The sequence below is a fragment of the Harpegnathos saltator genome, unplaced genomic scaffold (assembly GCF_003227715.2).
Source record: "Harpegnathos saltator strain DR-91 unplaced genomic scaffold, Hsal_v8.6 scaffold204, whole genome shotgun sequence".
NCBI lineage: Eukaryota > Metazoa > Arthropoda > Insecta > Hymenoptera > Formicidae > Harpegnathos > Harpegnathos saltator.
In genome coordinates, this window is record NW_020229989.1 from 227,272 (window position 1) to 239,931 (window position 12,660).

The window sequence follows — 12,660 nt, forward strand, 5'->3', positions numbered from 1 at the left end:
GAGACTCTGGCGGCTCTCTTCGTCGCCACGGCGGAAATAAGGTCGCGACCACGTGAAGCGCGCCGGGGCTGGGGCTCGTAATTATCGTCCGTTCCGTTTATCTCAATCGTATTGTAAAACAAGAGAGAGAAACAGAGAAACAAATAATCGCCCGTCGCCGAGAGAGGCGCGAACAAAAGCTCTCCGCGCGCATAGCAGTGAGGAACCGACTATAAATGCCGGGTAAAGAAGCCTCTTTACCCTCGATTTACCTGCGAATCGGGAGGCCGAATTGGTAGAGGTTCCTCGGTGTAATTAACGCGGTTCCTCGCGCAAATGAGGTCGCGCTCGCGAAAGGAGACACTCTCGGCCGGAGAATGCGCGGGTATCGTATTCAAGATTCGTCGCATGCAGAATGCGAATAAACCGCGGCGTAAAAAAGACGCTTTCAGGACGTACGTCGGCGATACAACTCTTCCTTATCCCCTCGGCAACGTTTGCCCCAGATAACGAACAAAAGACGCCGCGGAGGTTGTCTCGCGTGTTGCCTCGTCGAGTTTCCGCTCCTGTTCGACTATCGCAGCGCGCGAGAGCGGCCTCGCAAAGGGCGAAAACTGCGCGTTCGCGATGGTCGCCGAGATTCGAGCAATTCCGCGCGACTTGATCCGCACGCGCGTAAAATTCGTGCCATTACGCGCGTGTAATCGGAGCGTGATGAAATTACCAGACTGCGGAATCACCGCGCCGGCTCGTCGCCCAGTCCCTCTCCCCGAGTAAACTCGATGCGTCTGTCATCCGTCGTAAAGGGGCGGCGCGATGGCGATTTAATCGGTCAATTACGTAGAGGACATTAGGGAACGACCGAGAAAAAACAACACCCCCCTCATGAAGAGGAAGTCCCGTCGCGCCGCTTGTGGATCGACCGCGCGCGACCCTCTCGGCACCCTTTTTATGCGCCGCGCAACTTTCGCACCCCAAAGGGCGCAACCAATGAAACCCTTGAAATGTACAGGCCGACGTGAGCCTCGCCCTTCCCATGTGTGTGCGTCGTGTCGTTCGTCGTCGGATCCTGTCTCGTTATCGAGTCATCCTCTTCGCGCGAGTCCGTCGCGCAGCGTTGTTGGGCGTTCACGGGGGAGTGGAGTTCGGAAATAACGACAGGGCTCCGAGTAATTGTGGACGAATGTCCTCCAGAATGAAAAAATAGCATGAACATGCAAATAAATACATTTGTGGATTTATTTGAGTAGATGAAATGAAAATTGTTGAAGTTTTATTGAAAGTTGACAAAGAGTTGAAATGTTCAAGTCAGAAACGACGACGTTTATTTCCGTTTACTTCCGTTGGAAGTACAAAAGATGTCGAGACTTCTTGGACGACCGAGAAACTATTCGAACGTTTCGACGACCACGAGCCAATCCGCCACGAATCTTGACCTCCACTGAGCGACGCTCAGTGGAGATCGATCGTGCAAAAATACAGCCGCGACAAGAGAACAATGAGGCGAGTCGTGTCGCGCGCGCGTGTCGTCCTGCCCTGTCGGGAAACCGGGAAACGAGAATCGTCGGGCGAGACCGGGGAGAGAGAGAGAGAGAGAGAGGCGCGGATGCGAGGCGTAGAGATGCGCGACGTCGCTTTTTACCGACCGCCCACGTGCGCTATAAAGTTGCGATATGTAATTATATCTGTCCGTTGAATAACGTCTCGTGAAAATATAATATTTCCAGCGAGACGGAAACTGACGCGCGGCCCGCGGCGCGGCCGGCGTCGCCGGTTATCGTTCGTTATTACACTTGCCTCTTTTCTTTAACTCTGACGGATATAATTAACGGATATAATTAGCGATATCGCGGCTAATTTGGCGGGTTCATTGCGGGCAAGATCGAGACCGAGACCAATTATGGCTCGAGAGCGCATTTTACGTAATGTTTACGTTTCTCTTTTGTATTACGCTGTGTCCTTATTCTGAGGTATCAATCGCGTGCAATTAGTGGCACACTATCAGCATCCATGTGTGTGTGTGCGTGTGCGTGTGTGTGTGTGTGTGTGTGTGTGTGTCGTAACGATACGAATATTACAGTTCGAGGAACATTCCAAGAGAGAGAGAGAGAGAGAGAGAGAGAGAGAGAGCGAGAACGAGCAGGATCGTCCGTGAAGCTTGCGAGAGAGTCGATCTGTTAGTCTTGGGCTCTGTGTTTCGTCGACTGAATCATAGAATCATGCGAAAGGCATTCCTTACATTTCCGACGTTCGAGCGCAGGATTCGAAGCCCCATGGCGATGTATCGCGCGATAGCACCACACTTATGAGTTTCGTCCGGTATGAGTAAACGTCCAATGTTTCCGCCTTGATATTTCACTGTCATTGGGCGCGCGGCTCTGTCGCCTGGTGTAAACTAAATATTTGAAAAGTCGATAAAATGCCGGCCGCGTGCCGGCGAGGAGGGAAAGATCGAATCGACGGTCGAGAGGAAAAGTCAGGGTATAATTACAATCCATCAATGACGGGGAGAAGACGATCTCAGCACACACCTTTAGTAGATACATACAGATTGAGTCATTTGACGTAAGATGTCTCTGTTTTTATATTTTTTTATATTAGATCTCGCGAAATTTTTATGACAGCGGATATGACGATAACGAAGACAGACCGCGAATTGTCAAATTTTATTACGTTATCGCGGAATTACTGTATTTGTTTTCGCACATTTTTTATCAACCGAAATTTTAGAGTCTGACGTTACTAAACCTGTAACGTGTAACGAGGACCGTTCGACGAGTTAATTCGCCGCACGTAACTGTGTCTCGAGTATATATTTCCCCTGTATTTCGCTGCGATCTCCCGTCACGCGACGCAATTAATTCTGGAAATACCTTTCTTAATTCTTAATACCGATATTATTACGCGAGGATTAAAATGCCGACGAGAGTCGACTCAAGCTCAGACAACGCTCTTCGTGCTCCTTCATCCTCCATACGTTCAAGTTCCTCATCCCTCCCCCTCTCCATCCGTCACCCACCATCTCCGTGGCCCACAGAATCGGGCGCGATTTCCACACAAAAGAGAAGAAGGGAAGAAAACACACACCCACAAAATCTCGCGTGCACCAAAACAAAAGTATCGTCGAAAAACGACTCGTCGAGCGTTTCCACCCTCTGCGGCCCGCTCCGCGCCCCCCTTCGAGGTCTTCCGGCTCGCCGCGCTTTGCCCCCCGCGCTCATTACCTCTCGGTGCGTCGTCCGCACGTGCAACGGCGTGCATGTGCAACGAGCGATGCCTACGCGCCGGTGGATCCTCCTTCCTCTCGCCCTCCTGCTTCTCCTCCTCCTCCACCCTCCCCCCTGGTCTAGTTCGCCGGGCGTATTGATTGAGGTGAATGCACGACGCCGGCGTCGGCGTCGGCGTCGGCGTCGTCGTTTCTCGTCGCTGTGCCTCGGGCGCAACGACGGGGGTGGAAGTGCATACGGCACTGTCGCGGTGGAGGTGGTGGAGTCTCTCTCTCTCTCTCTCTCTCTCTCTCTCTCTCTCTCTCTCTCTCTCTCTCTCTCTCTCTCTCTCTCTCTCTCGCTCTCTCTCTCTCTCTCTCTCTCTCTCTCTCTCTCTCTCTCTCTCTCTCTCTCTCTCTCTCTCTCTCTGTCTGTCTCTCTGGCGGCGGTTCCCGCTGGGAAGGGGGAGGAAACGAGCGAGGAAGAGAGAGGGAGAGCGGAACGGAAAAGGGAAGAGAGGGAGAGACGGGCACACGAGGCAAGCAGGCAAGCAGGCAGGCAGGCAGGCAGGCAAGCAAGCAGGCAGGCAGGCAGGCAGGCAGGCAGGCAGGCAGGCAGGCACACCGGTGGAGGAGGCGATATATACTGGCTGGATCCTCGTTCGACCGTCAGTTTCTCGGCCGAACTCGCGGCACCAGCACGCACTGTGAGGCACCAGTGAGCGAGAACAAGTTCTCAGCTGCGAGACCGAGCCGCGGGAGACAGAGCCGGAGTTTTCGCGAACGAGCACGAAGAGGAGAAGAACGGTGCGCGCGCGTTCTCGCCACTCTCGCGATTCTCATTCGGATCCTGAGCGAGAAGGGGCGATATCAATCGCGTTCGAGCAGCGAGCCAGCCGGCTTCCTTGAGGTCGCCTTCCTTGAGGTTGAGGAACACCTTCTTCGAGATTGGGTCCCGGGGGATTGTCATGGCCACCTACGCCGCGTACAGACACGTCGAGCTCGATAATGTCGGATACGGCAAGAAGAGGTAAACGCGATGACAAAACGGGAGGGAGAAAGAAGTAGATAGAAGCGGAAATAGAAGCTGGGAGAGAGAGAGAGAGGAAGAATGAGTGAGTGTGTGTGTGAGAGAGAGAGAGGGAGAGAGAGAGAGAGAGAGAGAGAGAGAGAGAAAGTGGGAGCGTACCGCAGTGCGGACTTCCCACGGGCGACACTCTCGGCCGCGAACTGCGCGTGTTCAACTTTTCATTCTTTTACGTTGCATCAACACAAGTGCCTCTTCGCCGTCGCGATTGATTTCCCATGAACTTGAACACAGATTTCAGCGCGCTCCCGTGAAAGAGAGAAAGGGAGGATAGACAGGGAGGTGGAGGTAGAGAGAGGAGCACCAAGACAATCAATCGATAGCCCGTGTTTGACTTTGGGTAGATGCATCGACTCTCCTCCGCGAGTGCAGTCATGGCAGATTGTCTCTCGTTGTAGTTTTCCACTAAACTCTGCTGTCAAAATCATGCCGGTGTCCAATTTTGAGAACGTGACGAACCGCAACGAGACCATTTTTCGCGATCGCGCTCGCGGAGGCGACTTCTCCCTTGTCGACTCGCAAGTCAAAGTACCTTTCTTCTTAGTTAGTTATTAAATTATTGTTTATCGCGGTTGGTGATTCCTCCGCCCAGTGATTTCCTCGTCTTGATGTGATGCCATTTGCCGCGACGTTCTTCAGAGAGTGTTCGCGGTGAAATCATTCCTTGCCGGGGTCAATAATGTCGGTCCAGCAGAAGGGCCGTATATCGAGCCGGACGTTCGCCGGTGCACGCTGAGCTGTGCCTGCTGCACTATCCGTCGCGCCTCCTCAGCATCGATCCGGCAGACGGTGCTATTAGGCCAGAGGGGATGTTTACCCTCCGACGCTGCACTTGCGAGCGACTCAGAATCCCCTCGCTTGCATGCGCTTCCGCGCGCCGCTAGAGCGCCTCTGCTCCGAAGTTCTGCCACCTTCGGATCTTAACGAACCTCCCTGCTCTCTGTATTGATTACGCCGGCACCATTAGCGTGCTCTCGTCTCGCGAAGATTTCAGGGAGGTTCCGGCTTCATTTCTTTCCGCCGCGGTGAAGCTCGAGTGAACACCTGCCCGTCGCGTAAACCAAACATGTTTAATCGAGAGAAAAAAGAATTGCCAATTGCGTTTGTTTAATCGTCCGTTCGTCCGCGCCGCAGTCAAACTTCTCGTCGGGGCCGATTACGTCGCGGCCACGATAAAGATTTCCCAACGCGCGTGTCGCGTGTATAATCCTCTTATTCCTCGTTTCCTTTCCCGGTTGCGTAACATGTTGATCTTAGCGTGCTTTGTTGATTGCGGAGGAAGAGAGAGAGAGAGAGAGAGAGAGAGAGAGAGAGAGAGAGAGAGAGAGAGAGAGAGAGAGAGAGAGAGAGAGAGAGAGAGAGAGAGAGAGAGAGAGAGAGAGAGAGAGAGAGAGAGAGAGAGATGTAGAGAGAGAGAGAGAGAGAGAGAGAGAGAGAGAGAGAGAGAGAGAGAGAGAGAGAGAGAGAGAGAGAGAGAGAGAGATGTAGAGAGAGAGAGAGAGAGAGAGAGAGAGAGAGAGAGAGAGAGAGAGAGAGAGAGAGAGAGAGAGAGAGAGAGAGAGAGAGAGAGAGAGAGAGATGTAGAGAGAGAGAGAGAGAGAGAGAGAGAGAGAGAGAGAGAGAGAGAGAGAGAGAGAGAGAGAGAGAGAGAGAGAGAGAGCGAGAGAGAGAGAGATAAAGGGAGAAAGAAGGAGGAGAAGGAAAAGGCGTAGAGTAGTGTGACGGGCGCGTGCATACACCGTGGGCGTGATGCGGCTTTTTGTTTCCAAGCGCGAGAGCAGACCGACACGACGTAGGGCGCAAGCGGATGCGCTTAAACCGATTATTTATAAGCAGCGCAGTATAGTTGTACGTGGTATATGGAAACGTAAGAGCGGAGCAGAAGGCGCGTGCGGTTCTTCCGTCCGCCAACCGTGACAGGTCTGTGATCGATTTACATCCAGCCCAGTCATCGAGCTCGTCCGTAGCGCGCGCGCCGCTGCCGCTGCCGCACCACCGAGATGATGCGAGATGTTGCAGTCGACTAACGATCCGTTGACATCACCGCGGATAGGCGATCTCGGCGAAATGTTGCCATGTGACGAGCAATTTCCGGCCTTTCCGTCGGTCAAGTGCGACGCTCCGACGCCGTCGGAGTGCGATCCTTCGACGGATGTCCGATCGGAGGATTCGAGTTTCTAGAGAAACGAATCCTCTCATTGGGCTTCGAACTCGTTCAAAGAGCGTCCGAATCGATTTGGAAGCTGGGATGTGCAGAGAATGACGGAAGATTAAAATACTGCACACCGTAGTTATGCTTCATCGAAAATTACAACAGCGAGAAAATACGAACGTTCTATCATCCAAAATTGCTTGTCGCGAGAAGCGCGAAATCGCGACCCGATATTCGTCTCGCGATAGAGAAGGGCTACTTCCGGGCTACTCTTTCTTTCCTCTCTCTCTCTCTCTCTCTCTCTCTCTCTCTCTCTCTCTCTCTCTCTCTCTCTCTCTCTGTGTGTGTGTGTGTGTGTGTGTGTGTGTGTGTGTGTGTGTGTGTGTGTGTGTGTGTGTGTGTGTCACTCGAGTTCTTTTCGAAGCGAACCATCGAGGTCTGGGAATAATTATCTTAATCGGCGCTGGAATGCGAGAACACTCGGATCGCCTGGTCGCGATAGCCGCGCGCAATGGTCGATTTATCAACGAGTTCGATTGAGCTCGCATCGGTATTCCCGGTGCGCCACAGGCTTTATCGGCTAATTCTCAGGAAACACCACTTCCTTCGAAGGATACTGATAACTGACGGACGAACATATGAGGCGAAGGCGAGGCGACGCGACGCGCGCGGTTCGCAGATAGCAGCAGGAAAACCGAAAGGTCGCGCCTGTGGATTGTTGTAGCGTGGAGGTTTGTATCGATGAACTGATACACAAAGCACCTCGTTAGTGAGTCTTTAAGTAGTCTCGTTAAGCGGTCTTTCCTTGAGACACGCGTCTCGTTGGATCGAGCAATTTTGCTCGACGCCATGGAAAAATGTGGCGATTCTCGCGTATCCTCGCGTGTCTCTGCGAATAATCGGCGCCGATCATCCGGCGATATTCCGAATATTCGAATGCGCGCTGTGCGCTGATTTCCCGAGCTCTCTCACGTAACTCTCCGGAGATGGAACGACCGAGAAAAGCCCGAATTTCTTCTCTCGGCTTGAAGGTCTTCTTTTACTCGCTCTCCTTCCAACGGCGAATAAAACGACGAAGCCGTGCCCACTTGGACCATTAATTAAAAGACGATATATCGAGAGGAGGAAATAAAGAAGAAGAACAAGAAGAAGTATTAGTAGTAGTTAGAGGGTGCTGCGTGGTGCAGCTGGATTTAGAAAGCGTGACTTGTTCCGTGCCTTATCGAGCGTCGTACGTACGCATCGCGAAACGGATGGCGAATCGCCTTCTCCGGTCGCCTGATTGCTCGACGTTCTTTTTTTTTTTTTTCACGCGACCATTCATGCGAAAATTAATCGGCCGGCGAATCTCGCGTAACTAACTAACCGACTCTCCTCCGCGGCGAGTTGGGTTCGAAGAGGAGAGAAGAGGAGAGAAGAGAAAAAAAGAGCGGACTGGTAATTAGACGGAAAAATCAGCACTTTCTACCGATCGTACACGTAAACGTCCGCGCGCGCGTGTGTGTGTGTGTGTGCGCATCGTCGAGCGATCGGGCCTGTCTCTTTGTCTCTTTTTCCTTCCTCCATCTCGTTATCGGCGTCACGGCTGATAAATATGAAGCTCGCGACATTTTTCCCCGCCCGGAGGCAGGTGCTTTCGAGGTCGCGCGCAGGTCGGGGAACTTTGCGCTTGAATCCTGACGTTTCCGACAGCGCGCGCGCCGGCTTACGATAAAATTACACGTTCGGCCGCGACGGCGCGGGCGGGCGGCGGGCTGATCGCGAGCACGGAATTGACTATACATTCGCCGCTGCTAATTGACGGGAGCAGTTTCTCGTGGGTGTCCATTGACCTGGCACGCCGGCGGTGGTTGTGCAGCGCCCGCGCGCGCGCGCGCGAGTAACTCGATTTGAGGGAGAGAACCTTCGGGGAATCTTCGCGAGCGCCGCGTCGCGCCGGGGAAGAACCCGGTGCCGCTACCCGCGCCGCCGACGCACCGAGGGATTTATGCAATTGAGCTTCGTTAAGACGTGGTCAACGCCCTCGCGTAATTGACGCGTTAGCTGGCGCACGAATGGCGGTAATTACGCGGGATGTCACCGCGCTTAATTACCGCCGACATGATTTCGCGGAGACCACCGCTAGCGCGGCGGCCTCGCGGTGAACCCAGGTCTCTCCAGGTGAACGGCTCCGTCGTCCGAAAAGTTGCGAGGAAAATTAGGTGTTAATCGTCCCCGACGACGACGACGACGACGAAGGTCCTTCGTGCGGTTTCGGTTTCGTCTTGCGTTCAGAGTCGACACTAACCGCCAGAGAGTTACGAGCATAAATTGTCCTAAAAAGAAAAAATATACCGAAATTTAAATGGTGAGACGATTTCATCGTGAAATCTGAATGGTGGCGAAATTTTTTTAATGTACAACTTTGAAACGTTGGAAGCGCATAATTGCGTGTATGTGCTCCGGAAAGTTGTAACACCGATATTGATGTAACTAGGCGCGATATATTAACAATTTATTCATTAATTTATTTATTTATTTACGAGAATAGTATTTTTTGATATATCGACTGAAAGAGATGGAGAAACATCCCCTAAGGTTCCAGGTCCAGACCAATTCCGCGTGCTTCCGGTATTTCCGGAAATCCGTATTAGATATCGAGATCGCCGGGTCTCGATGTCCGGATTTCTCAAGATTGCAACGGTTTTCTCATTTTCCGCGTTTCGAGATTCGACCTTCGCGGACAAAATCCATCGTCTCCACGACGTCACAGTCAGTCTCAGGTCGCGGCTGCTTCTCGCGGCGAGAGTCCCGCGCGCGCCCGCCGTTGATAATGACTTCGTGGCCGGCTGCTCGAATTAATTGCGACTGCGATCGGCGTGCGAGATTAGCGGAGGAGACTTTACGTCGCTGAGTTAACGGCACGGCCGTCTTCTGAATGGGGGAACTCCATGGAAGTTATATGTGCATCGCGCCGCGCTGCCATTCAGGCGCGTTACTCCTCCGCGCGGCGTCGTTCGTGCATGAGGCGCGCGTTTGCATCAAGAGCTAATTGATGCGGGGTGCATTCGCCCCGTTCGTTTCCGGATTATCGAGGCGCTCGCGAGCGTTGCCGAATTCCGGGCTGAATGCCGAGCTACTTTCGCGGAAATTGATGTATATCCATCGCAATGTGGCCGCGCGCGTGCGAGGCGATGATACAGAACGAACGAGGTGTAATACCGCGTCTCACGCGGCGCGTATCGATTTCCGAACACGGAGATTTCGCGCGATACGGACCGGGTGCTTGGAGTTTTGCACGCGCGATCGTCTACACGGTGTGTGTTCCCGTTTCACCTGTTCGTTAAGCCCGTATCAGACTGGACATTGGAGGATCGCTGATTGCGGATCGGAGATTAGGCGGCTGATCGTACGAGCCAAAGAAAATTAACGCCGTCAGAGATAGTAGATTGAGTTTCCTCTTTCTTCTTTCTTCTTGGAGATATCTGACATTCAACTTTACGCGGTTGTATAACAGTGTATTTTATCCGTACTGTTTTTATTGTGGCAAGGAAAATCTTTCCCGTTCTTATTTAATATCGACGATTCAGAAAATTTCGATCTCCGCTCGCTGAAACCCGAATTGATCGAGTTTGAATTTTCAATCCGCGGGTCTCAGTCTCCTCGGTGCTTAGCTTGACATGGGTCTTATGGGCGAGTATATCATCTCGATCGAGACCGATGCGTATCGGCTGGTCAGGAAGATGAGTATTCGCGCGTGCTCGTCCATCGACGCTTCATCGTTACAGTGCTCTCTCTATTGGAAGGCTCGATACAGTGGCGGCTTTGTCCCCGAGTGATAAACAGATGCCGATCCTGAGCCGCGACCGAGCTTCTTTGTAACCTGTTTCACGTTGCACGAGGTACTTGAAAAAAGGACAAAAAAAATATTAACTAACCGCGAGCCTGTTCCTGACACGTACACCGTCGTGGAGTGGATCACGGAGAGTGGAAGAAAAAGGACGCACCGATTCGCCGCGATTACGCCGCGAAAAATTTATTACTTCATTCCGAGACGCAGCTTTGATCCGAGTAAAGTAATATTTTGTAAAATATTGACCATTTGGTTCCGAGTCAATTTTTAGTCGATTAGTTGTAATATATTTAGTAGTTTGGTTTACTTGACTGTGAAGAGTTTATTCAGAGTTGATTCTTAAGTTACACACGCGATACAGACTCTTCCTTTCTTTCTAAATTTCAATTGTAATTGTAGTTGCGAACGGACGATACCGTAAGAAGAGAGAGACTATTTGATGCTAGAGAGAGGCCAATTACGTTACTTTATGCGCCCCGGGAACGAGCACGAGCGAACGTCGCGTGTGTGCAGTGTCGAAGAAAAAAAAGCTTGCGACGTCGGTGACGCATTAGCGCAATTAATCCAGTAATTCGCGTCGTTTAGGGCGACTGGCGACCAAACAGGGAACCAATGTCAATTTCATTGGAGAGGATACCTTAAACGGGGCGGGGTCTAATTCACGTGTAATTATCAATCAACGATTAGGCCGCTTAACGAACCCTCCTCTTCGCGAGGGTAATAAGCCGCGTCGTCGAACCTGGCGTGGGCCGAGCGTGCATTTTTTTTTCCAGCTACGACCGTATCCTCCATTCACCGTGTCTGTTCCTTTGTTCAGTAATTAGTACCATTAGGCTGATTAGTCCGATTAGTCCAATCGACCGATGGATCAGTTACGACGTTTTAGTGACTGAGAATTCTAGCGGTAATAATTAATAGATGAATAATTATTCGGGTAAATAAATATCGAAGAGAGTCGATCAGACTCGCCGACGGCCAGGAAGTGCTGCTTAACGCAAAGTGACGTATTTACTGACGAATACAAATTGATATATCAGGAAAAAGGAAGTTGCGCTAATCGTCCATTCGGCAGGGGAAAACGGACGGCGGAAAAGTATATTAACCCCTTCCCCCCCCCCCTCGGCGCGTTCGTATCAAAATGTAATCGCGTGCGCGGCTGCATTAGCAATTTCGAGCTGAGCGTCCGCTGAGACGGAAAGCGACAAACGACTTCTCGAACGGCGGCGCTTAAAGGCCGCCGCGCCGTCGCGAGACTCGCGACAGCTCGCACGCGATCCGTTTCCTCCCGCGCGCTCGTGTAAAACGAGTCGCGCGAAGTACCCACGTGCGTACTACACGCACTCGGTGCGTCTGTTCGCATGCGGATCGAAAGCGTGTCGCGTTACGCGCAACGAAACGTCCGACCGGCAACCCCCCCCCCCTGCCGCGATGCTCGCCTCTTCTTCCTCTTCCTCGTCCTCCTTCTGCTTCCCCTCCTTCCGCTCGTCGGTGAATAGGGTTACTCACCCTCGCGAAGAGTGGCTTCCGCGTCTTCGCGGACACGGACTCTCCTCGGGGCTTCGCGAGAAAGTGGATATCGCGGACGTGTGACGCGCCGGAAGCCCCGCCAGTGGAACGCCAGTCGTCTCGTCCTTAACCCTTTCCTGCCCGCCGACTTCCGGGTCGTGGGGATCACGGTCAGAGAGGTACCTTCGGAGAGTGTTTCGCTCAATTTTTTTCTCAAATTTATCTTTATCCGTCAGTAGTAATCGTGAACTGACGAGAATCGAGAAGAAGTAAAAAGTATATCGCGTGATTCTTCCCCGATGATAAATGAAGGAAGAATTGCGGAAATGTCGAATAACTTTTTTTTTTTTTTTTTTTTTTTTTCGAAGCTAAACAGCCGCGGAACATTGTTTCTGTGGAAATAGTTAGATATGTCTCAAGTTTTGGGCTATTTTTATATCAAAAGAATTACATTGAATTTAATTTTAATTAATTTTCTTTTTATTTTAATTTAAAATTTTTTTATTATTTTAATGGAAGCTATTTTTTATATAAAAAATTATTGAACCTATTCTTGCATCAGGATTTGCACAAGGACTCAATTTAGCGGAAAATATTCAACATTCACCGCGCGGATTATGAGTGACTCGGCAATATATGCAACCTGTTCCATTAGAAAATGCGCTGCCGCGCCGGTTTTTCCAAGTCGCTCGGTGTAGCCTTATCACGAGCCAGCCGCTTATCACCGATAGTGTCAGTTACGGCGAGCGCGACGCAAAATGTTTCAGCCGGCGGACAAAGTATTTCATTCGCGCGGCGGCTTTATAGACCATAAACAACCGCGCGACGTCGTCGTGCGAGCGTGCGCGAGGAGGCCCTTTCTAGCGGTTCAATCAAAGCGGAACTCGAAGATAGGCATT

General features: G+C 51.7%; 1 protein-coding gene across 3 annotated transcripts in view; it reads left to right on the top strand.

Moving 5' to 3' along the window:
* Window positions 1-12,660, top strand: part of Jupiter (microtubule-associated protein Jupiter) — a 92,185-nt gene that overhangs the window by 53,061 nt on the left and 26,464 nt on the right. For 2 of the 3 annotated variants that reach the window (XM_011141453.3, XM_011141454.3), the window contains exon 1: window positions 3,793-4,214. The exons of the other annotated variant lie outside the window; for it this stretch is intronic. In XM_011141453.3, the coding sequence (XP_011139755.1) occupies window positions 4,153-4,214 (62 nt within the window). In that variant the 5' untranslated portion in view covers window positions 3,793-4,152. Of the gene's footprint in view, window positions 1-3,792; window positions 4,215-12,660 lie in introns of those variants that run through there. 3 annotated transcript variants of the gene reach the window in all.